This window comes from Salvia splendens, chromosome 9 (assembly GCF_004379255.2).
Source record: "Salvia splendens isolate huo1 chromosome 9, SspV2, whole genome shotgun sequence".
Lineage (NCBI taxonomy): Eukaryota > Viridiplantae > Streptophyta > Magnoliopsida > Lamiales > Lamiaceae > Salvia > Salvia splendens.
The window spans coordinates 17008820-17032688 of NC_056040.1; the positions used below are offsets into that span (position 1 = coordinate 17008820).

Here is a 23869-nt window from a genome sequence, read left to right on the forward strand (position 1 = left end):
AAAATAGAAATATTCTAAAGTTTCTATTTTTAAGAAAAAAAGTTTAAAATTGAAATAGTTGCTATTTTAAAAAAACTGAGGGAGTAAATTAAAAGGATAGTACTACGGATAGTAAGAAAAAAAAAAGGTATTGAGAAAAATCAAGATAGAATTTTTGCATTCTAATCGAAAGCAAATGGCGGTGATATGGACAAAAATGGCTCGTATTCGATAGACGATAGCCCATCAAAACTATAATTGTCGGCGTGGTTTCGATTCGATATACTACCTCGGACTCAATCGAATAATTTAAGCCACCTCAAAAATTTCTTGGCTTGCTAAAAAACATTTATTTTCTTGACACTGCAGTTACCGATAGCAAAGGTGAGAGAAGAACCGCCTTTTATTGTTTCATTATCTTTCCATTTGTCACCTCCCTTTGATTTTGGAAATATCGCAAACTCGGGATACATATGGGATTAGTTGTTTCTCATGTCGTCTCTCACTCCGCCGTTTTCCCTTTTTGTCAGAATCGATTGCATTGTGAGAGGAGTGTAGAGGCCCGGATATGGCGGCCGCGCAGCTCGCTGCTGGCACTGCGTTTTCTTGCGGCTTACCGAAGGAAACCAACAAATTGTATTCTTTGGCGGTAAGCTCGAAAGGGTTTCGGTGTTGGGTGGGAAAAAGAAGAAGCTTTGGGTCAAAATTGTTGCTGCCATCTCCAATTGTTCGACGAAGGGAGATTTTCCCAAGACTGAATTGTCAGTTGAGGCCGGATTGCAATGTGGAGTCTGATGACGTGGAGGAGACTGTTGCTCTTAAACAAGAATCCCACTCCCTAGACTCAAATGGAGGGCCTAGGTATGACTATCTTTTTGTTTAATGCTTCATGCTTGTTTGGAAAAAGATGAGCTTTTTGCAATGTGTTTGATGCTTTTGAGCTAAAATTGTGATGGAGAGGAGAATTAGTGTTTTTTATGCCATAGGAGTGCTTTCTTGATGATCTTTGTTTGCTGCTGTGTTATGTGTGTTTCTTGTAGTTCAGATGGCATGTCTGATGTATGCGTTGGTGAGGTAGCTTCTGGTGCTAAATAGTCAGTTTATATAGATTCTTTTTGTTTGCAGTGACTTGAATGGGGCTGTCTCTTCTCAAATAAGTGAGAAGAGAGAAGCTCCTACTGATAACGCTGCAAGCAATGTTAGGCGCGAGCTTGTGATGTTGTCGTTACCAGCAATTGGTGGGCAGGCGATTGATCCAATTGTGCAACTGTTGGAGACTGCCTATATTGGCCGTTTGGGTAAGATGGACTAGTTTTCTTTTGGAATTGGTTTCTTTGCACCTTACTCCGTTGCTAGTTATTGCTATAGTTGCTCGAATTTTTCTTCATGTAACGAAGAGAAGTTTAACAAATTACTTTTGGAAAAACAGATTTCTTCTTTCCCTTTTCTTTCCTATTTGTCAAACTGTTAATGCCTTTACTCTTTTAAGGATATGATGAAAATTATCGTTTTTCCCCTCACACATAGCTTGTCTTCAGGTGCTGTGGAGTTGGGTTCTGCTGGAGTCTCCATCTCACTCTTCAACATAATCTCGAAGCTTTTCAATATTCCCCTCCTCAGTGTTTCTACTTCTTTCGTGGCTGAAGACATTGCAAAGAATGCAGGCAAACCCTCTACCAATAATGCAGTAGAAAAGCTGCAGCTATCTTCAGTGTCAACTGCTCTGTTTTTAGCTGTTGGCATTGGTATCTTTGAAGCTACGGCACTTGTTTTGGGATCTGGACCTCTTCTCAGTTTGATGGGCATATCACCGGTAGGCTTCTTTTTCTGTTTGCCTTATTGTGAACCATTTCCGTTCATGGCAGCTCCAAAGTTGCTCTTTATTGTCGCTGCAGGCTTCTTCAATGCGTGCTCATGCACAGCGGTTTCTTATCCTGAGGGCCCTAGGTGCTCCTGCCTTTGTTGTTTCTTTGGCCCTTCAAGGCATTTTTCGCGGCTTCAAGGATACAACGACACCTGTATATTGTTTAGGTAAGTTTTCGGTTTTATTAATTTTGTTGAATTTCTGACCAAGCAATTCAATGACCCGTTTATGTTATCTAATTCACGTCTGATATATCATACTTAGACACGGTTATGTTTTTTTTCCTGAAAAACGATGCAACTTTGGCCTGTGCAGGATTTGGAAATTTTACAGCTATACTCCTCTTTCCTCTGTTTATGTATTATTTTCAGTTAGGTGTCAATGGAGCTGCAATTTCCACCGTTATCTCTCAGTATGCTTCTCCCTGGATTTCATTAAACTTAGATAGTAGGTTCTACTTTTTCTCAATTGTTCTGTTTTAATGACCCATTCATTGTGGCAGATACATTGTCACCTTCTCGATGGTATGGTGTCTTAACAAGAGGGCGGTATTATTGCCTCCAAAGCTTGGCGAACTGCAGTTTGGTAATTATCTGAAATCGGGTAAGCTTGTTTTTCTTCTGCTACTCTTACTTTCATGTTTCTTATTGACATAGGGTGTTCGGTTTGCAAGATTGTATCCGGGATTAAATTTGTAGTGTGTTTGGTTCATGAGATTCAACCCCACAACTCAATCCTAGATGGATAATCATGGGATAATTAGTCATAGCTAACCCCCTATGACTAAAATAATCTCACAACTCAATCCTAGATTGTATCTTGGTATTATTTTATTTGGAAATCGAACACCACCATAGTGTATTGGAGTTTATTGGTATCTGACAAGTTTAGGGGGCTAGGTGGTTTTCTAATTGGGAGGACTCTTGCTGTTCTTCTCACGATGACACTGGGTACATCCATGGCGGCTCGCCTGGGGCCCGTAGCTATGTCTGCCCATCAAATTTGCACCCAAGTTTGGCTTGCTGTATCACTACTTACTGATGCACTTGGAGCAGCAGCTCAGGTGATCCTCTCTTTCCATTTTCCTGCATTTTCTTTTCATGGGCTTATGTTGATTACTTCGTTAGTCACAAATTTTGGCTTTCGACAGGCCTTGGTCGCCAGTTACATATCCAAAAAAGATTATGCTAACGTGAAGGATGTCACTCAGTTCGTATTAAAGGTAGGTACTTACAGCTAATGTATTCTGCTGCATTCTATTCTGAATGAGGTTATTGTTTAATTTTGTTTTGTGACATTGGCTTTTTGTGTTCCAGATTGGTCTTGTTACTGGCATTTCCTTGGCTTTGATACTAGGTTTTTCTTTTAGTTCATTGGCTCCGATATTTACCAATGATGCTGAGGTCTTGAGGATCGTTAGAACTGGTGTCCTGGTGAGTATGCACTACGAGTTGGTTTTGTTTTATTACCGATAATATTCCTAACTTGGTTTCATGTAATGATGCAGTTTGTCTGTGCCAGCCAACCTGTAAATGCTCTAGCTTTTATACTTGATGGTCTCTACTATGGTGTCTCGGATTTCCGTTTCGCTGCAATCTCAATGGTAACTTTATAAGGTGTTCTGTTACATGATTGATCATCTTAGTAACAACATAAAGCATTGATTTGATATGATCAAATATTCAATCATAGATGGGGTCTGGTGCAATATCTTGTGTGGTTTTGCTATATGCTCCTAAGCTTGTTGGTCTTCCCGGTGTTTGGTTTGGTCTGACTCTCTTAATGGCACTAAGAACAGCAGCTGGATTCATCAGGTAAAGTAGACACTCATCTTGCGTCTTCTCTTGTCAATCGAACCAAGTATAACGGTACTACCTTTCTCTCCCATCGCAACACTCATTTTGTTGAATTTGATTCATTTGTATATCCTTCTTTTCAGATTGTCACAACGTAGTGGCCCGTGGTGGTTCCTCCACAGCGATCTTAACAAAGTCAAGGTAGGTTTTGGCTAGTGAATTTTCACTTGTGGTGGTGTAGCTTGATGAATCAGTATGCAAGTGTGGTTGGTTCAAAATTTTCAATGGAATGGCTGTGGCTGTTGGTTGCAAATTTTTGAAATTTTGTTCAACTTTCAGCTTGTTTGATGAGAATTCAAGAAGTGGAGGATGTTTGAGAAATCTGTAGCCCTTTGGAGCCATGGAAGAACAATCTGCAGGAGCTTTGTTTGGAGGGTGGTGCAACACTGAAATTTACAATTTATTAATCAAGTGGATGCAATTTAGGTTTTCTGCTTTCTTCTTAATGGTCAAAAGATCACACAGTGTCTCAGATTTAAAATCAACACAACTTGTCTAAGGGCATCGGCAACGCAGGCTTGCTCGCTCGTCCTGACATAGCCATGAGCTGCGTTGCAGGGGATAGCGGAATGGAACATTATCTCGTGGGGGAGAGGGAAAGCTAGCGGGCCGCTTGCCACAGCCAGCTAGAATGGAGTGTGCAGCCCACATGTGGACGTCCGAGTGAGCTTCATTTCAGTCTATTAATATTAGTAATTTTTAAATTTTTTTTATAAAATCGATTTTTCCTTTTTTTCTCCAACTTTCTCGCCCACAAATAAGATAATCCAATCCCATTCGAATGAGTCAACTTGAAAATGTTAAATTTTTTTTTGCATCTACAACACTTGAGGAAAGAATGGCGAATTAGTTGAGAAGAAGAAGGCAAACTGATTTGCCATGTCCATCTATGACGAAGATAGCTACAAGCTTTTTAAGTGTGTCAAGACTTGAGAGAAGTTCTCCATTCGAAATATTGGTCGGTGGCGAAGAAGAAGCCCAACCAAACACATCGTCGGAGACCAATACTCCACCAACAACGGGGAGGTGGCTCTACTTCGATTGGATAAAAGACGGTGAAACACAAATGGGAATAAATGAGAGCGATTCCGGTCAACACTTGAGATGGCACACGAAGGGGGGTTGTATAATGTGTTGTTGAAGTCTACACCAAAGTCACGCCCCCATAAGTTGGTTATGATTTTTAATTATGTAATTTTTTTGCCTTTAATGATGTAAATATTTTATTTTAATGATATTTGTATTATTAATTACAATTTAATTAGAACATACAATTTGGATGTTGAGATGAAGTGGTGTGTGATCAAGTTAGAGATGAGGGTTGTGATTTGTGGATAGAGCAACTACCAATTGTGGGCTACATTCACCAGTTAGCATCAAAGGAACACAAAAGCAAATGATAATTTCATTATTGGGATATCAAACAGCTCTACCAAATGCAAAATTTCTACTTTTGCCCTATCAATTGAGAAGATCCTCTTATCATTATTAGCCTTGGAACAATGAAACTCTAACTATGAAATATGTAAATCAAAATCACTATAAGAAATCTGGAGTCACTCCAGATTTGCAAGGACAGCATCCACAACTTCCTGGGTGGTACAGTTTCCTCCAAGATCTTTGGTTCGACATTTACCTTCTTCTATTACGCGCTTCACTGCAGTCTCCAATCGGTCCGCAAATGAAGGAAACTGCAGGTGTCTCAGCATCATAGCCGATGAAAGAAGTAGAGCCACCGGATTAGCCTTCTTTTGCACCAGTAATTTGTCATTACCCACATTACCTGCAGAAGCACCTTGCTCGAAAATCGCATGATCCGCACCCACATTCCCTGAAATCACAGCCAGATTTGTCATATGTTAAACAGCATGGAAAGACACAATGACTCCACTATAATAGCTGCATTCTCATCAGAAAAAAAGTGAATTCTCAGTGAATAAAGTCCTTCGTTGGGAAAAGAGTGTCTCGAGTTTATTTACGACACATACCTCCAGGCATGAAACCAGTACCACCTGCTATACCAGCAGCTGTATTTGCAACCAGATTCCCATAAAGGTTTGGAGTTACCTGAAAATGTAAATTTTCTCAGTAATGAGTTCAAGGCGGTATATGTTTTAAGGCCAACAGAGATAACTCACATGCACCTCATATTGAAAGGGAAGAGGAACATAACCTAATTACTTTACCCTCACTTACCATCACATCAAATTGCTCTGGCTTGGAAACAAGTTGCATTGAGCAGTTATCCACGATCATCTCATTGTAATGAATACTAGGATATTTGCTAGCAACTTCGCGACAAGATTCTAAAAATAGACCATCAGCAAGCTTCATGATATTAGCTTTGTGCACAGCTGTCACTTTCTTCCGGTTGTTGAGATAGGCATACTCGAAAGCATATTTTGCAATCCGTTCTGAACAGAACTTTGTTATCACCTAGTTACCAACAATTATGCTTGCTCTTGATCCAATTTTATAAAATACTACTGTAATAATGCACAAGGAAAATAAATATTTTGGAAAAATTCAAGAGGACAGATAAGATTAAGCTCTAAACAACATAATCCAAGCTCTGTGGTTAAATACTTTATTCAAGTCTCAAACCACAACTTCATATCTGGTATAGTTCACTTTCAATTCTCAAAAATCAACATCGATCCTAAGACTATATGATCAGTTAGATGACTGCCTTTTTACATTATTCTAATTCCTACCCTGAAACTCAGTCGTCTAGTACATATAAGAACATCCAGTTACTCAACCTTTTTCTCTTTGGAGAGTTGCATAATAATGATTAATATCGGGGCTAACTACACGATTCACAAACTAAAAAATTAGGTCCTCTAATTTCACAATTATTCCATGCATTCCGTTAGCTAAATGAACTTCCCCAAACTCTACACAATAATTCCACAGTGAAAAGGTGCACAGAGCCAACACACACAAAAATGCGAAGGACATAAATACCTTAAGGCTTTCAACCACACCGGGAATAACCTCATGCTCAAGACCGGCGTACTCGCCCTCAGTGTTCTCCCGGATCACGACAATATCTACATTATCGTGGCGCGTGGGGAGCCCGGGCAGATTAAAGCAGTGGACGAGCGAGGCATAGAGATCGAGCTCCTTCCTCAAAATCATATTCAGAGAGCTCACTCCTCCGCCCACGGGAGTCCTCAATCCTCCTTTCAGGCACACCTTATTCTTCTTAATCGATTCGAGCACCTCCGGAGGCACGTTCTTCATGTCGCCTCGCACGTCATACCTCTCGAAATAGACGGGAGCGTGCATCGCCTCCATGACCTGTTCGACCGCGTCGGTCACGAGCGGGCCGATGCCGTCTCCGGGGATCAGAGTGACGGGGCGGGGAGATCCGTCGCCGGGGCTGGGCATGTAGGTGATGGATCGCGTGGGGAATCGGGCGGAGAGGAGATTCCTGACGATCAGGAGCGTGCGGCGAGACATGGTGATCGATCGGAGATGGAGAGAGGAATTAGGGTGGGATGGTTAGTTTTTTTTCGGAAATGAGATGTGATTCAATTTCAGGTGGTGATGGAGTTTCATGGAAAAGTGAAGTATGAATAGCGGGTAAACGTAAAAGGAATAAAGCCATCCACAACGTTGTTCCTATACCGTTCCTTAAACTACTATTTGCGGGCTCCACTGTACTTTTTTACTCCATTCCTTAACTAAGGAACGGAACCTGCAATCCTCTGTTCCTTAACCGTTCCTTAAATTACTATTCATTCAATTTCATTTTTTATTTTTATTTCCAACCCAATTCAATTAAAACAAACACATTTTAATAAAAAACAAACACACTTTATTAAAAAACACACAACATTAAAACAAAGTTACAACTTAAACTTAAAAAAATAAAAAGCATACAATTAAAATCCTAAAAAAATAAAAGTACACAATTTTAATAATTTCATCCGCCAAAGTTTGCCCAAATGTGCTCAATTAGATCATGTTGGAGTTGGGTGTGTGCGCTAGAGTCGCGTGTCCTTGCACGAATAGATAACCGTTCTTGTATAGACGGATGCGCTCCACTTCGAGGCGGACTACTTGCGGTTGAGCTTCCGGGGGATTCAGGGTCGAACCAAATGAGTATGAAATATGAGTATTTATAGAGTAAATAAATTAAAAAAATAAATAAATAAATAACGGCAAAAAAAAACGGTAACAATACCGTTGCAAAATTTTTTTTTTTTATTAAATTCGAATTTTTTTTAAAAAAAATGAATTATTGCGTCACCGTGACGACGCCCACTCGCGGGGCAGCGAGTGGGCGTCACGCGTCGAATGGGAGGCCGCCACGTCTCCTCGGCGCGTGGCGGCACAGACCGTGCAGCGTCTCGTGCCGACGGCACCCGGGACGGCATGGGAACGGAACCGCGACGAAACGCAGCGCTGTAACGCGTTCCGCTACGGTTTCGTTCCGAATGAATGAAACGGGAATGCCCGCGTTGCGGGTGCTCTAACGCATCGAAACGCAGACTATTCTCGCTTTTTGCAATCTACCCCTGAAGTTTTCTATTATATTTGTTGGGCCCCTTTTGAATTTAAGGTAGTAAAGTTATTAGAGACATTTTAATTCTAATACTACTAGGTGGTGTTCGGTTTGCACGATAAAATAATACCAAGATATAATCTAGGATTGAGTTGTGAGATTATTTTAGTCATATGGGGTTAGCTATGACTAATTATCCCATAATTATCCATCTAGGATTGAATTGTGGAGTTGAATCTCATGAACTAACACACAACAAATTTAATCTCTGATACAATCTTGCAAACCAAACACCCTCTATTGTATTGGTCCAATCGATCATACTTAAAGGGCAATAGAAGGTATTCTATTATAAGTGGCGATGTTTGGTGCTTCACTATGTTTTAATAGAATTCTACCATTGATAAGTTCAATTGCATCTATAACTCAAATGATTTTTGATGCGAATCAAATTGAACATTTTTATTTCCCTAACTTTACATGATTTATATAGTTTGTTGCTTGCAAAAGTATGTTTTTTGGTGTAGGAATGAAGCCCGGATGGACTGCCCAGAAAGCTCTCAAAAGGAGGCACCCGATCGGGTGTATTTTTAAGCCTACTAATTCCACCCGGCCGGGTGCAATTTTTATTGCATGCGGAGTCCAGAGCATATCACCCGACCGGGTGAGTTGTGCACCAATAAATCACCCGGTCGGGTGTTTTCCGCGAGGCATCCAGAATCAGTTTGCCCGGTCGGGCGATTTTCTCTTCTAATTTCGCCCGGTCGGGCGTTTTGGAATTCAAATTGCAATTTGGCAGTTTCTTCTCGGCAGTTGAAGAATTAAAAAAATGAAGAGAAATTGGGGAGAAAGGGGACAACACGGTGCTGGACAGACGAAAAACAGAGAGAGGAAAAGAGAGAAAGAGAGGAGGAAGAAGAGAAGGAAGAAATTCCGGCCAATATTCCAACGATCCGACTCCGAATCCCAATTCCACTCAAAGAGAGCATGATTCTTACGGTTTTTATTGCAAATTCCACCATGTGTTTAGGCTAAACTCTCTATGTCGCTCCAAGTTGTAATCTAGGCTTTGTATGGATGTTTCTACACCATTGAATTCATGTGATTTGTTACCAACAATGTGCTTAATGTTTATACACTATGTTTTTGGCTAATAATGTAGTGTTGTTATTTCCTTTGCTATTGTCTCTTTAACATAGTTTAGGAATGATTGATTGTTGGTATGCTATTGAATTAGAATTGTTCAAAGGATGGTTTAATAGTGGATTAAGTGGGTGATTATAGTAGATATTTATTTCTCCCGCGCTTCCGCAGGAGTTTATATACATTGAAAATTGGTTCATAGGTTATGTGTTCAGCTAATTGTGAACTACTTATCGTGTACATGTTCAGTGTATGTGATTAGGTTGATGTTTTGATCCTTTCATATGTTTCCCTGTTAAAGGTGTAGAACAATACAAATCTAGTGAGCAACTTGGAGTGGCATATTTTCCCGTTTGAAAAGACTTTCTCTAGTTAATTTATAGCTATATTTTGTCACAAACTTTCAAAATCAAAAATCAAATCTGTACATGTTTTTGTTTGCTTTTAAGTTTAAATAATCTTTACCTTCCCTGTGGTTCGACACATTAAGTTACTACACACGAAGTTGTAATCTTGCAATGAAGTGGTAATATTTGGGTTAATTAATTGAACTTGAGTGCTATATTATCTTATTGTAACAAACCTAAAATTACACATCAATTTTCTAAATCAATTTTCAACAATATGTAAAAGTATTTGGCTATTAGAAACAAGAATCACATCTTAGAGCATCCGCAATGGGCGGACGATGGCACGCCCGATGGCGCGCATCGTCCGCGCCATCCATCGTCCGCACCCATTGCGGGTGCGCGCCATAGGGCGCGGACGATAGTCGCGCCCTATACTTTGGTCGCGAAGGATAGCGCGGACGATGGCCATCGTCCGCGCCATCGTCCGCCCCATTGTGGAGGTCGCGGACGATCGACCGCGGACGATGGCACATGGTTTCATTTTTTTATAAATACCGTTCATTTGTAACATTTCATTTCACACGATTTCATTTTTGAAACTTACATTTACATAATTACTACGAAATGGATTCAAGCCCCAATAGTCCTACGTTTAGCGCAGGGGCGCATTGGCCGGGTACAGAACCCGACGATTATCGTTCGTTCGACACTAACACCCATTACGATCCCGATTTCAGTACGGAATCGTATGAGTTGTCTGACATGGAGCTGTCTCCGCACCGCCCAACCGCAGCGGCCGATCTCGACCCCACCACGACCGCTTCCGCCCCAGCCAGAAAGAAGCGGAACCGACAGTGGGCGCAGAAGTTGCCGCCTCCAGGTGATTGCGATGAGTACGCCCCCGGCCGTACGAACTACAACGACGACGAAACTCTCACTTTGGCCTGGTGTTGGGTAGATATATCGGAAGATCCGATATTCGCGAACAACCAGCGACAGATCGCGTACTGGGAATGCATCGCGGACCTCTACAATTCGGTCAAGCCGCCGACCGCGTACAAGCGCAAGCGTGAGCAACTCTGCAAGCACTGGGATCAAGTCAAGAAGCAAGTAAACTTATACGCGGCGGAGTTCGAGAAGTTCACGCGGTCACAGGTGAGCGGCGAGAGCGCGAGCGACGTGCGCACTAAAGCGATATTGTCGTACCGGTCGATGTTCGGCGATTTCAAGCACGAGGCCATCTGGGCGCTCTTGAGGGAGAAGCAGAAGTTCCAAGGTGGAATTCTGCACACTGGTGCGCCGAAGAGGACGAAGGTCACCGAAGTTGGTGACTACACGAGCAGCGGCAGCGGCAGTCACCCGGTTGACCTCAACCGGACGTACGTGGATGAAGGGAGTTTCGGCACACCGGTGTCCTTCTGGCGTCCTCCCAGCGTCAAGGCTGCGAAGGCCAAGGGGAAGGCGACCGCGACCTCATCGTCGACCGCTGCAACCCAAGCTCCGGTCCCGGTAGAGCTCCCGACCCAGACGGCCACCGCGTTTGAGTCGTTAGCAACAGCGTCGATGGCAAGGACGATGTTGCAGACGCACAGGGCCCTCAAGAAGTGTACCGACCCCGACGAAGCCGAATATCTCCGGGCGTTACTCGATGAGCTGCGTCGGAAGTTGGGAATTGGTCCGACTTAGTTTTTTTTTTATTAGTTCAATGATGTAACTTTTTTTTATTAAAACTTCGCCGTTTGTTATTTAGACCGTTTTTTATTTACTCGTTACTTGTTATTTGAAAACAGTTAAATTAATTAAACAAAACAATAAAATGATGATGTGGCGCGCCATAGGGCGCGCCTTAGGGCGCCCCACTGCAGGTGGGGAGGTAGGAGGATAAAACTGCTGACGTGGCGCGCCTTAGGGCACCCCATTGCTAATGCTCTTTAGTGTGTTTTGTCACTTGAGGGCCAATTTTTAAGCTCTTATCTCATCCGCGGTGAGGTTCTTTATTATATTGTGTTGTTTTTAAATCTTTAGAGCATCAACAACATCATTTATGGAGGAGGAGCCACGACATGGGCTCGAGCGAGGGAATTTGCCCGTTGCGCGCTCACTCCCACGATGCTGGAGGGTGTGGGGTGGGGTGGGTGGAGGTGTGCACCAGCATTACAAGAGGACACCATTGTAAGAGTTGTGGTCTAACACAAAAAAAAAGAGGTAAATGATGACGTAAGAACAATTGGCATGACGAAAGGGTATCAGTCATGGATGCTCTTGCAAGGAAAAATGATTAGACAGTGTAATGTCTGCCTTATTTTTATGGCCATTCAATCAATTTATTCTATATATTATTGTTCTCGTAATTTGTAATTTCATTTCATTAGCAAAAGTCAAAATTCAGTTGTAAATTTGTAATGAACAAAGTTTTCAATTCAATCAACTAATATGCCTACGTCTATATACTATATATATGCCTATATATCCATCATCCACATCCCCATCCCCATCCCCATCCCCTTTGCATTTACTATGCAATGATAATTGGAATTGCACGTCAGCACGAGTGATGAGACTTTTGATTCTCCTAAACAAAGTATGGATTTTATTGAAAAATAAAATACTGTCAGGCGCTAATTAGAAATTCGACATTTGGATTTTTAAACAAAAATGAGCAACACCGACGAGAAGCAACTGAGAGAGAAAAAAAAGAGAAATAATTTGATACAAGACGCAAGTCCATATGCAACAAACTATGAAGAGAATAAGGTAAAAGTAAAACAACATGATAACCTAATAACAAGAATTAAACATTGATACACAAGCTTAAACAACACAGCAGTATAGTCAAGTGTAAGCAATTTCCACAGATTCATCAATCAAGTCGAATGCATATCTTCAAGCATTATATATCCATTTAAAGAAACAATCGCTGCAAAAATGTATGGTGTTCATACACATTTACCTATTTGAGCTGCCAGCGCTAGGTGGAACACTTCCTAAACCCATTTTTCGCCCTAGCACTGCAAGCTGCTCCACAAACTCGTCTCCTGTGAGGATCTCGGTGGTCCCGTAGATGACATGCTTTGGAGGTTGCTGGCGATGAACGAGCTCTTGCAAGCTCATGTACTCCACATAATTTCCACCACCAACCATGAATGCTATAGCTTCTTTAAACGGTCCTTTCATCTGGCTGCCACTTGAGCCCATGGATGATTTCGGGGCGCGGGGATCAAAGATAAGATACGAGTCAATGTCAGGGTTGGGTTTTCCCTCCATTAATGCATCAACTGTTCGGGTTAGAGCCAATTGATGATCATTGGACAGCAAGTTTTTCATGCCAGCAGTTACAGCACCGATTGACTGCCCATAGAGTTTTTCTGCCCAATCAACAATGTTGCCCCTGCTTGCAGAATTAGCTGATGCCAGGGAGACATTCAATGATTTTATCTTCTTCACATACTGAAATGCGCTTGTATCAACCTCAGCCTCCCTAAGTGCCGTTTCCACTGCCTCAATTTCTGACGGAGGGATGGTTTCTGTTGAAATAAGAAACATGATAGCAAATCGTAACTTGTCCATTTTGTCCCCTTTTCCCTTGAGCACACCAAGAAGCTCGTTACGATCAATCCCACCCCTGACCATCATTTCGCTCTCCTTCTCTGCAAATTCATTAAGAGTCCTCCCCTTAATCTCACCCAACAATGCAGTAGCGATGTTAGTATGCTTATCAATTACTTGCTTCCTCTCAGTCAATTCAGGCAGAGAATTAACTGCATTCATGAGATGCTTTGTGTTGCCAACTAGATCTGTCCCATCAAACTGAGCTTCGTCACCGCCAGTCCTCCTATTCACCTCTTCGACATCTTTTTTGTACTTGTTCAACTGTGCATCAATTTCCTCAGCAACTCTAGGAAACTCCAGTGACCCATTTGATGTCCAAAATGGGTCAGTGCGATCCAATTCATACGATTTCATCCCACCTTTCTCTACTTTCACATTCAACCTATTTAACCTTAAACCAAGCACATCATGAACAAGTGGCTTATACCTAAAGTCGTGTTGTATAGCCACGGACAGCTCAAAATTCCTGTCAAAGAGACACAAAATCGGTCTCTGAAACGAGCTGGCAAAGTTGCCACCCTCGGTAAACAAATTGTTCTTTGCCAGCAAATGGTCACGCAATCTCTGATCCAGCAAGGATGCTACCATCTCAGCTGGGCCTCCACGAGGACACCTAATAACGGGCACAACTGCAAGGGTCGCCAAAACACAGAATAATCCTCCAACAATCTTTTCAATAATTTCCTCAATCTCTTTATCTCCAGCAGATGGATCGTTCAACTGAACATAGCAATTCTTATTGGCAAGTGAGAACAAGTTATCTTCCAGAGTCACGAATTCCAGATACTGATCATGCACCTTGGAGATCCTATGAATCGAATCGGAATTCATTGTTCCTTAAACCGCATAAAAAGAAAGGCAAATTAAATCAGCCCTTCCTTCGAATCCAAGCCAGATCAAGCAATGTGAACTAGGATTTCCACCCAACCAACTACCAAGATCTCTTAATGGAGATATAAAATGAAATTAACTGGCTACATTTATCACTATAAACAGAACGAGATCAGCTGCACTTAATCAGATCAACTAATTCATAGACCTACCACATCAAAGGACAAAATTCACATTTTCATAACAAAAAATTTCAAATAACCTAACAGTTAATACAGCTTAAAAATGAAATCGAATAGAAATGTGAAAGAAAATACCGGTTGCGAGGTCTTCGAGGAGCGGGCGGGGTATGGAGGAGGAGAAGTTAAGGTGGAAGGAGTCATAAAGCGCTCTGGATGCGTCGGCGACGATCCGCTGCACGTTCTGTGGTATCGGCTGGAGGAAGTAGACGGCGGGGACGTCGAGGACGGGATTCCGATCCTTATCGACGAGGAAATATAGCGTGATTCCGTGCTTCCGCAAATCCTTAACGTGGATTAATGGAGAGAGTATATCCTGGCAGAATCTGTCGTAGATCAGGATCTTGTAGACCTCCTCGTTCGCCGTTCCGCCGACGATGCCCACAGCCTGGTTCAGATTCAGCATCTTAATGATGCACTCTGCCAAAATTTAGCAAAGGAGATTAAGCAAATTGAAATCGGGAATTGGAGGACAGTTGAACGAACAGAAGATTTACCGGTCTGCTTCTGCCGGAGATTTAGCGCCATTTCTGCTGAGTAATTTTTGTGTATTTTCGCAGCTTGGAGAGAGAGATCTGAATTTTGTGTCAATGTTTTTGCTTAGGGAGTAAGTTGTACGTCTCACATCGGAAGTTGTACTGTGGGTTTAGCAGGCCCATCATATACTGGGCTTTGTCTCTCTTTCGCTAATACTCCCTAATTATTTATTCACATATTCTGGTACAAATTCAGTTTCACAATAAAAGTATTACTGATAAAACAAGTATTTAACCGAAATAAATAAATAATTCAATGCTCCAAAACTGCATCCACAATAAACTCAACCAAACTCCGGCAGCAATTATAGAGAGAGAGATAGGGAGAGAGGGAGAGAGAGAGAGAGAGAGAGAGAGAGAGAGAGAGAGCGCTGATGGGGAGTGGGTACCAATCGTTTCTAAGAAACAGCTATTGGATTCTTAGGCACGGCAAAAGCATTCCAAATCAAACCGGTGTCATTGTTTCATCTCTGGTTCGTGAATTAGTCGTGTATTTATCTGATTATGTGTGTGTGTGGCAGGAAAATGGAGTTCTCGAAGACTATCAACTGGCTTCCGATGGAGTTGAACAGGCTCGTGTAGCTGGAGAATTATTCCTCAAGGCATTACATCTTAATCTATTCATTCAGGAATCCTTTCCATTTTGTGTCGTTCAATTTTGTTTGATTTTGTGTTAATAATCACAGAATTATTCATTTCTATTTTGTTGCTGTAGTTGTCACTATTTTGTTACTTCTGTCTGGCTTAATCATTATGTGATGCACTATAATGTAAAATCAAGCTAGAATATTTATGTTCATCTCTACAACAGCATAATCTTCCTAGTAGGTGCATCCTCAATGTATTGAGATGTGTTCTAGGTGTGATTCTGTAATTTGTAGGTGTATTCCCGAACAAACAACTGGTAATTTACTAACTTAGTGACCTTGTCTTTAGTTTCTGGGCAGATGTTTTTATTTTGAATTCTGTCATCCTTTACTTGGCAAATTAGGGATAAAGTATCTCAGTTAACTTGAGCCTTTAGTTTGTTTTTAGCTGTGTATTAATTGGCGATAGTTATGATGTTTTTGATATGCAATATACTATCTCAAGAGGAATGATGGGTCCTTTTCCGGTTGTAACGCCTCTATTGTCGATGCAGGAACTGAGAGAAAACAATATCGGCCTGGAAAATGTCTGCATCTGCTATTCACCATTCTCTAGGACTACTCACACCGCAAAAGTGGCTGCTTCTGTTTTAGATATTCCACTTGAACCACCACAGTGCAAGGTGAGTTTATTGTTTCAACTGCTGGGAAGAACCTGATCCATGTGGAATTTGCCCCTGATTTCATGAGGGGAAATATTGTTGCAGAAATTCTTGAAATTGAAGTGTGTTTCACACAATGTGGATATATGCTTGCTTTGTGAAGTTGCTGATTGATTTTATTTGATTCTCAAGCTTTATCTTGATAATATAGTTTAAAGGTTTATTGTAGGAAAAAAGCCAATTTTTATGGAAACAATAGAAGAGGTTTAACAAAATCATTTTTTAGGGTTTGAATTTGCAGAATCACATGCCTCTATAGTGCTTTGCTTTCTTTGTATCTGTCTTCTTCTTTGCGGCCTTATGGTGTGAGGTTTTTAGTTTTTACTCTTGACTGATTATTAGCTTTAGAACGTTGATCTTATGCTGTAGGGTGTAACTTTGTTAGTATTCCCTTCTGGACATAGGAATTTTGTGGTAGGAATTCTTGTTTCTCTTTCATATATTTTCGCCCCTAAAGGTCCTACTGTTATTCAATCTATTTGTTGTACAGGTAGTACATGATTTACGAGAACGCTTCTTTGGTTCTTCATTCGAGCTGAAGTCTCATGATAAAGTAAGAAATTGTCTTGGTTAGTTGTAACACACATAAATACAATTTCAGAGCTGATTCCAGTACTAGTGTGTTTCTCTTCCAGTTTCCATGAAGCTAATGAGTTATATGAGTTAAACGAACAACTTTTTATTTGTTTTGCAGTACTCAGAAACTTGGGCCTTGGACGCCAAAGATCCCTTTTTGCAGCTGGAAGGTGGAGAAAGTGTTGCAGATGTTGCCACCAGGCTCACGAGCGCATTGGCACTGATGGAGTCAGAGTTCGAAGGGTATTCATCACTTTTTCTCATCTTACTGCACCTTCATAGTAGTTCTTTAAGAGTAAGAAAGTTTCTGATTACTTGTGTATAGTATCCTTGAATTGTTAACATGAGCATGGTTTTTTCTCTGTGGTAGGTGCACGGTGCTAATCGTCAGTCATGGTGATCCACTGCAGATTTTGCAGACGATCATGAATGCAGCTAAGGAAGATGGAAGGAGCGAGGGAAATGACTTAGTCTCAAGAGTAGAGGCTGTCCGACTCTCCTCTGTTCTCTCACAGCACCGACAGTTTGCTCTTGACACCGCAGAACTCCGTAGATTAGTATAGATGATGACTTCCATCTTCCATTATTGATCTTGAAATACTCCATTTAAGAGGAATTGGATTGGAACTTATTAGAATGTCAATTTGAGAACTACTCTCGTTTAAGTTAATAAAGCAATTTGCTATGAGTTGTATACATTATCAGTTATTGAAATGAAACATGAACCTTTTTTCTGAGTTTCATCTTCTTCTGAAAATAATTGTTTTGTATTCATCAATACTTCATTTTCAGAGGACACGTTTGTGTCAAAAAAACAAGGCATTTGCGACAGGATGAAACTAACAAGAACCTCTATTTTCTGGGAATGTGAGGTATGTGTTCATTCTTCTTCATCAGATGCAAAAGTGAATTTGCTTTTCTCTGTGCTCTTGTTGTTCCAGATCTTGTAATCTCTATCAAATGGTCGTAAACACCGTATTGCAGTGCTGCTAGAAGACAAGATGAGTTGTGGGATCCTAACTCGAGTATCACAGCTGTGGCACATTCCTTGTTTTTTGGAGTCCCATCTCGTACTATTTCCACCAGTGTCCGCACAAAGGACAGACGTCCAATCTCGTTCCTTCCTTCAGCTTGTGAAGCGATAAGCAATAAAATCGATAGGGCTTCATCAATCATATCCAAAGTCTTGTCCTCAAGCAGATGCAGCAATGGCGGTATGATACCTGCCTTGACTGCCCTTGATCTATTACCTTGATTTAGCACCAAGCTAAAAAGTGCAGTTGCAGCATCCTTTTTCCCTCTGTTCGTCCCAGTCCGAAGGAGATCTACGAGAGGCAGGATTCCATTGGAGCAGCCGACTAGAACTTTGTTCTCTTCAAGGATCGACAAACTGAACAATGCTGCTGCGGAATTCTCCTTAGCCTCTTCTGTTCCATTTCTCAAGATTTTGATAATCGCAGGTATGGCTCCTTCTCTAGATATAAGCCGTTTGTTCGCCTCATCCAGTGATAGGTTCAACAGAGCAGTGACGATGTGTTGCTGTGTTTCAGAATCCGCGCATGATAAGAGACAAACCAATGGGGGAATCCCACCACTATTGGCAATCAAGATCCTACTGTCTGGAGACTCTTTAGACAGCATGCGTATCCTGATAATTGCATCTCTCTGCACGTCTACATATGACGAATACAGATTCTGGATCAACGAAGATATCTCCTCAGCAAGTGGAGATGACGCTATATCAGGGTCATCACAGACTTCCTTCTTGGGCAAGTCGTAGTTGTTCTTCTTGCACCATTGTTGGATAAGATTACGGAGGGCAAAGTTGGGAGCAACTGTCGAGTGATTCAACTTCTGCCCCGTCTTTGGGCACGTTCTGTGACCCGAATTCAGCCACTTCTGTATGCTTTCTCGTTCATATGTCTGCACAAATGGCAGCAGGAAAATGAATCCGATATTTAAGTAAAAACATTGATATTCTTTCAAAGAAATTGAGCATGGGATTACCTGTCCAGTGGCAATTATTACAGGATCTGCCATGATTTCCAAACTGATTGGACAGAGAAATTCATGTGGTATTAACAAAGATTTGCTCGGCTCATCAAGAACACTGTTTTCATCAACTCCAGAAATCTGCTTGAATTTTTCCAGAAGCTCTACAACTTGATGAGTGGCATTCTTTCCTTTGGCCTTCACGAGCTTCTTCACAGCCACGCTTTCTGCTGCGAGCTCTGCAGCGGTGTGCAGCTCCAGCTTCTTTGCCAATCTTTCTATTATAGCATCATCTGCATTGCGCTCGTCGTTTCTTGTGAAAACGACCATCATGTCCATCGCCAGCTCCATATCTTGCGTCTCTGTCCTCCTTTTGGCTCTTTTGAGTTGCATATGCATTAGCTCTGCCTGAGATGAACAATATATTATTCTCCTTGCACCATAGATAACATATGGAACTGGTTTCTTGAGTTCAAGCGACGAGAAGGATTCATCGCAGACTAGATGGAAAAGAGAATTACCTGCTCTTTAACCTCTTCAGAGATGCCAAGCTTCTCATAAGGTACGCCGTTGAGCGCCTGGTTAATCTTGTCGTATACTTGATGAAATCTGCTCATCACCGCCTCGCTCTCCAGGGCCTAGAAAGCAACACAGATCAAATTCAGAGAAGAGAGAGAAAGATAGTAAGAGAAGAAGAGATGGAGGGGTCTTAACAAGAAAAATCTTGCAGCCGGATTTGCAGGTCTTGAGCAACTTCTTTGAAGCCAACAACGCCTTGTTCAAATCAAGCAAGTGATCGAATGCCTCACCGGAAATGGAGGTATGAAGCTCCCTTATCTCTTCGAGCAGCGGCGTCAGCAGCTTCAACCTCCTCACCAGGTTGACACACTCTTTCCCCTGTGTTTTTCTGAAGTCAGTATATGTCCCAACTTTCTGTATCATCTCCACCATTTCTGTCACTAGCTCAACACCATTTCCACCCTCCAAGATAACGCCGTTTTTGTCCTCATTCTTGCTTCCTTCTCCCTCCATCACCGCCCGCCACTCCATGGCCTCTCTCTCTCTCTCTCTAAAGAAAGAAAGAATGAAGGAATATTTAGCACCAACCACTTGCTCTTGCTAGTAGAATTTCCAATGCAAAAAAGCCATGATTGTCCACTTTATTAGTGCAGGGCAGTGCTTCAAGATTTTTTGTTTCTTTATTTACTTTATTTGATTGCGGAATTTAAGGGGGAAGTTTGGGGTTATTTCTCTCTTTGTTTTTTTCGCGGGTAAAAAAAATAAATAACTACAAAAAAAGGGAAGAGAAGGGGCATGTAGTAAAGTAGTAATGGATGGAATTGAAGGCAGTTGGGCCACGCGTTTTGGGGAGTGGACAAAGATGACGCGTCTTCACATGCACTCTCACTTCCTTGTCTCTCCTCTCCCCATGTTTTTTCTTTTTTTTTACATTTTTCCTGGTGACGAGTCATGTCGTCGTCACAAGGGTGCGTTTTGAATAAACCAACAACGATGAGGTTCAAGCTCAATTACAAGCTCAACCACTCTACTGTACCAACCAGTTAGGGTAGGCCCACATTGTTTTCTTTATCCATTTTCGATCTGATATTGCCGAAAATTACAACCTTGAAGATGGACTTTTGTGGATAAGCAAGGAGGAAGAAAGGCCCCATCTTAGCTCTTCATTCATTATTCAATAATATTTTAGAATTAGTTAGTTGTGTGGATCCATTTAGTTCCATATGCCGGTGTTGCTGCAGATTTTATTCAGACGTCGTCAGCATGCACAGTGCAAATACATTCCCCCTGACCAGCCAACTAAAGGCGTTAGTGTGATTCAAATTGAACTCTTTGTTGCAGATGAACTCCAAGGTTTGTTACTAAGATTCGAATCTTTCTATGAATATACATCGAGTCCGTGCAAGGCATTTCATACAAAAATAAACATGGGATATGTTTACAGCACACGATTCAATTAAAATAACCTTACTCATCAGATAAGATTGAGGGGTCTCATCATATTCTGCAATTTGAAGCTGTGACAGAAACAAAAGGGACAAGATATGAGCACGTTGATTATCAAAGCTATCTTAGGGCAGACAGTTCTCGAGAGGTAGCAAATATAGAGTTTCAATACTTACTGCAGTAAACGAATTGGTTGAAATCGAGAGTCACCCTCCCTTGCTTGCTCGTATCAAACGAATTAAACAGGTTCCTGAAAACACATAAAAAAAACATCTCAATGATGCTCTGAGTGTTACCACAAACAGCACTTGCTGTTTTCAAACTCGGCCTAACAGATAAAAACTGGAAATTTTAACGACTTCTTCAACTTAAGAGGGAGTGAAAGTGAAACAGCATGAATCAATGGCACAGATAATAGATACTAATACTCAACTGAGTCATTCATACGGCACAGATACTAGTAGGTAGTTGTTAATAATAATGATCAAAATGATGAAAAACTATGACCGGTGCTTCTCAGCTCTGTTTACCTGGCTGACTGTACAAATATACAAAGAGATATGAAATCGTCAAGTTTGAGTTTGCCACTCTTCGTTTGATCAAAACTCTGAAATAATTAAAAAAGAATAAGTAATCTCTATCAACTTATTGTAAGTTATGTAAACTGCAGCATATGTTTAATCTACTTCGCATCTTTACCTCACAAACAGTGTAAAAAGCAGGGGAGTCGAGAGAAAAACCAATTTTCACCAATGCCTGGAGTTATAAGAGAGTATAACAAAATGTATCAACAGAAGTCCCTAAGTGAGCGTCTTGAAACAGCAATAGCTAAAAGTTCACAACTAATTGATGTTTACATACCTCGTAGGCTTCATCCGGAACAAGAAATCCACGCCCCCTACTCCAACAAAAAGAGAAAATAGCATAAATTACCTAGTTTTTGCCCGCTATAACCACAGTAATCACAACCAACAACAGAGGCAAACAATTAAACGGAGGATTATATGATTCTCCTTAGTCAGACACATACTTTTAGGTGCTGACTCACAGTGAAGTGTTTTATAAGTGCTGCTTAAAACATACAGAAAACAGAAAATGTCGCATGAAGTGTATCAAAACCTCCTCAAATAATCTGATACAAAAATCAATATATCACTATGAGACTATTTCAATCATAGCCAGCAACAGCAGGTCAGTGAAAAATTAAAATTTAATCATAGCTCTGTACATCTACAAGAAATGCAGAAGGGTATCAATCAATTTTGAAGGTTTCACTCAGAAGCATACAAAGTTAATATTGATCGCACATACATCTAAAGCTATTTACTTCTCTTCAGGATATCAAGCAAACTAAACCAAGTGGAATCTATGCAAGAGCTACTATTCCAAATCAATACTCATAAAACAATGTCATTCTACTAGAAAAAACTGCACAGTCTAAATTAAATGTAACAACAACTCACCTTTCTAAACTTGAAAATTCCTGTTGAACCTGCAAGAAAAGCAAACACGAGCTAGTTACATAATGAGCATAAGATTAATCTTTTTTCTTGGTAAAAGCTTTCTTTGCATATTTAAAATGAACAGAAGGCCTCATTATTCCTCTATCTCAACATTGATGTAATAACGATGTGATTCCACATCTTTTTAACATAAATCATCACTAAGAAGCATGAATACGGGTAAATGACTTCATGACACGCGTTGTTGAAGATTCACAGCAACAAAAAGATCCTACTTCTCTAGTTCCCTAATGTCTTCAACTAGTCTCTCCAGACCAAATGCCTTAATCAAGTTGCAAATAAAGTTGCAGTTTTTCCTTATTCTTTAGCATAAAATATAATCACACAAATGATTGAGGGCTCTAAAAACTTGGAAGAAAAAAGAGGAACTTGTTATGTAGAATGCACTGACCTTCAGAAGGAACTTGTTGAGTTCAAAAAATTCTGGAAAACCAACAGTGTAATGTTAGACACTGTCCATTCTCACAAAATGTGAATACAATTTTACAATCTTGCAAAACAAATGCAATAACTATGTGATGATTAAGGGAGAAGAACAAACCTTCAAAGCTCATAGTTCCATTACTGTCGAAATCATACATCCTAAATTGCACAGCACACAATGTCAAAATTTCCAATTCATTTTAGACCTGCCTAAATAAGCTAACATCACACCTGATCATTTGCTGAACAACTGATAGAGAGAATTGAAGGTTTCCGACGGCCAAAGCGCTCTGATCATCAACAAAATGTAAGAAAAAATCAATACCCCAAAATTTCTCCAAATATTACTGCTTCCGCCTCATTATAGCTAATTACTTGAATTAGAACTAAACCTTTAGCTTAGCAGCAGTTATATTTCCTGTTTTCTGCGAGTCAACTCGATCGAACCACTCTCGCAGAATTGCCCGATTCTCCATTCCTGCTTTTGGTTCTTCTCCCTCAATAATCCTAAAATTGATTCTCGGAAAAGGCCTTTTCCCTTTTTCCAAAAAAAAATAATTTCTTTCTTTTTTTAACAATTCATTGTGGATTTTCATGCAAATAAAATAATCTGAAAGAAGCAAATCAAGCTAAGAACAAATCTCTAATGTGATTTGCAAATAATGTACAGTATTTAAGATTAATTAGTTTTTATATATTCATTTGAATTTTAATAGTTTAAAAATTTATAATTAGTACAATCAAATTATAAATTACATTGCATAAGACTTAATTTATTTATTCTTAGATTTAAGTCTGTAAAATAATATTTGTATAAATAATTCTCATATAAAATATGTAGTATGTATAAAATAACAAAATGATTTAAAGATGCATTCCCTTGTATTCAAGTTGTTCCATATCCAGTTGACAATTTTTCAATCAATGGTAAATTTGAATAAAAAAATTTTTAATCGTTTCTTGGGCGAAAATCAAAGTATATGCTTGAAAAACTATTTACAAATCAGCACTTTTCATGTTTTTTCTTTGCATTATTGGGCTGGTCTAAATTACCGAGTGCAATTGCACAACGTTTTAATACTTAGCAGAAACGCGCTTTCGTTCACCAAACCAAAGCGGTAATAAAAACGCTCCATCAAATCTCAATTTGATCCCTGTACT

At 40.5% G+C, this 23869-nt stretch overlaps 6 protein-coding genes across 8 annotated transcripts; 2 read left to right on the forward strand and 4 right to left on the reverse strand.

Moving 5' to 3' along the window:
* Positions 1–204: 204 nt before the first annotated feature.
* On the forward strand, positions 205–4991 carry LOC121748444 (protein DETOXIFICATION 45, chloroplastic-like). 2 transcript variants are annotated; one of them, XR_006039473.1, is made up of 15 exons: positions 205–363; positions 510–840; positions 1105–1277; positions 1518–1792; positions 1875–2010; positions 2159–2255; positions 2346–2446; positions 2743–2906; positions 2994–3065; positions 3160–3276; positions 3351–3446; positions 3536–3657; positions 3783–3840; positions 3979–4147; positions 4258–4991. XR_006039473.1 is itself a non-coding variant. In XM_042142810.1 (14 exons), the coding sequence occupies exons 2-14, from the start codon at positions 548–550 to the stop codon at positions 3985–3987; spliced, it is 1713 nt and encodes a 570-aa protein (XP_041998744.1). In that variant the 5' UTR covers positions 205–363; positions 510–547; the 3' UTR covers positions 3988–4991. The 2 variants fall into 2 exon arrangements, 1 of the variants encoding a protein (XP_041998744.1); XM_042142810.1 differs by having other exon boundaries at positions 3979–4991.
* A 78-nt stretch (positions 4992–5069) lies between these two features.
* On the reverse strand, positions 5070–7247 carry LOC121748445 (isocitrate dehydrogenase [NAD] regulatory subunit 1, mitochondrial-like). The gene is made up of 4 exons (XM_042142811.1): positions 6667–7247; positions 5896–6135; positions 5688–5766; positions 5070–5530 (listed from the first exon to the last, which is right to left on the reverse strand). Exons 1-4 carry the CDS (start codon positions 7162–7164, stop codon positions 5256–5258), a joined length of 1092 nt encoding a protein of 363 aa, XP_041998745.1. The 5' UTR covers positions 7165–7247; the 3' UTR covers positions 5070–5255.
* A 5232-nt stretch (positions 7248–12479) lies between these two features.
* Positions 12480–15039, reverse strand: LOC121748951 (SEC1 family transport protein SLY1-like). Its single transcript, XM_042143540.1, has 3 exons — positions 14882–15039; positions 14463–14804; positions 12480–14150 (listed from the first exon to the last, which is right to left on the reverse strand). Exons 1-3 carry the CDS (start codon positions 14910–14912, stop codon positions 12652–12654), a joined length of 1872 nt encoding a protein of 623 aa, XP_041999474.1. The 5' UTR covers positions 14913–15039; the 3' UTR covers positions 12480–12651.
* Positions 15040–15164: 125 nt separating this feature from the next.
* Positions 15165–17542, forward strand: LOC121748952. Of its 2 annotated transcripts, XM_042143542.1 has the most exons (6): positions 15165–15393; positions 15442–15522; positions 16062–16190; positions 16720–16782; positions 16924–17048; positions 17176–17542. In XM_042143542.1, exons 1-6 carry the CDS (start codon positions 15295–15297, stop codon positions 17366–17368), a joined length of 690 nt encoding a protein of 229 aa, XP_041999476.1. In that variant the 5' UTR covers positions 15165–15294; the 3' UTR covers positions 17369–17542. The 2 variants fall into 2 exon arrangements, with proteins under 2 accessions (XP_041999476.1, XP_041999475.1); XM_042143541.1 differs by having other exon boundaries at positions 15168–15522.
* Positions 17514–20069, reverse strand: LOC121748950 (U-box domain-containing protein 15-like). The gene is made up of 4 exons (XM_042143538.1): positions 19512–20069; positions 19319–19435; positions 18813–19205; positions 17514–18728 (listed from the first exon to the last, which is right to left on the reverse strand). The coding sequence occupies exons 1-4, from the start codon at positions 19845–19847 to the stop codon at positions 17658–17660; spliced, it is 1917 nt and encodes a 638-aa protein (XP_041999472.1). The 5' UTR covers positions 19848–20069; the 3' UTR covers positions 17514–17657.
* Positions 20070–20630: 561 nt separating this feature from the next.
* On the reverse strand, positions 20631–23343 carry LOC121748953 (sorcin-like). The gene is made up of 10 exons (XM_042143543.1): positions 23101–23343; positions 22940–22998; positions 22827–22867; positions 22677–22708; positions 22226–22254; positions 21624–21660; positions 21462–21518; positions 21293–21369; positions 20939–21012; positions 20631–20833 (listed from the first exon to the last, which is right to left on the reverse strand). Exons 1-10 carry the CDS (start codon positions 23302–23304, stop codon positions 20814–20816), a joined length of 630 nt encoding a protein of 209 aa, XP_041999477.1. The 5' UTR covers positions 23305–23343; the 3' UTR covers positions 20631–20813.
* Between the last annotated feature and the right edge of the window lie 526 nt (positions 23344–23869).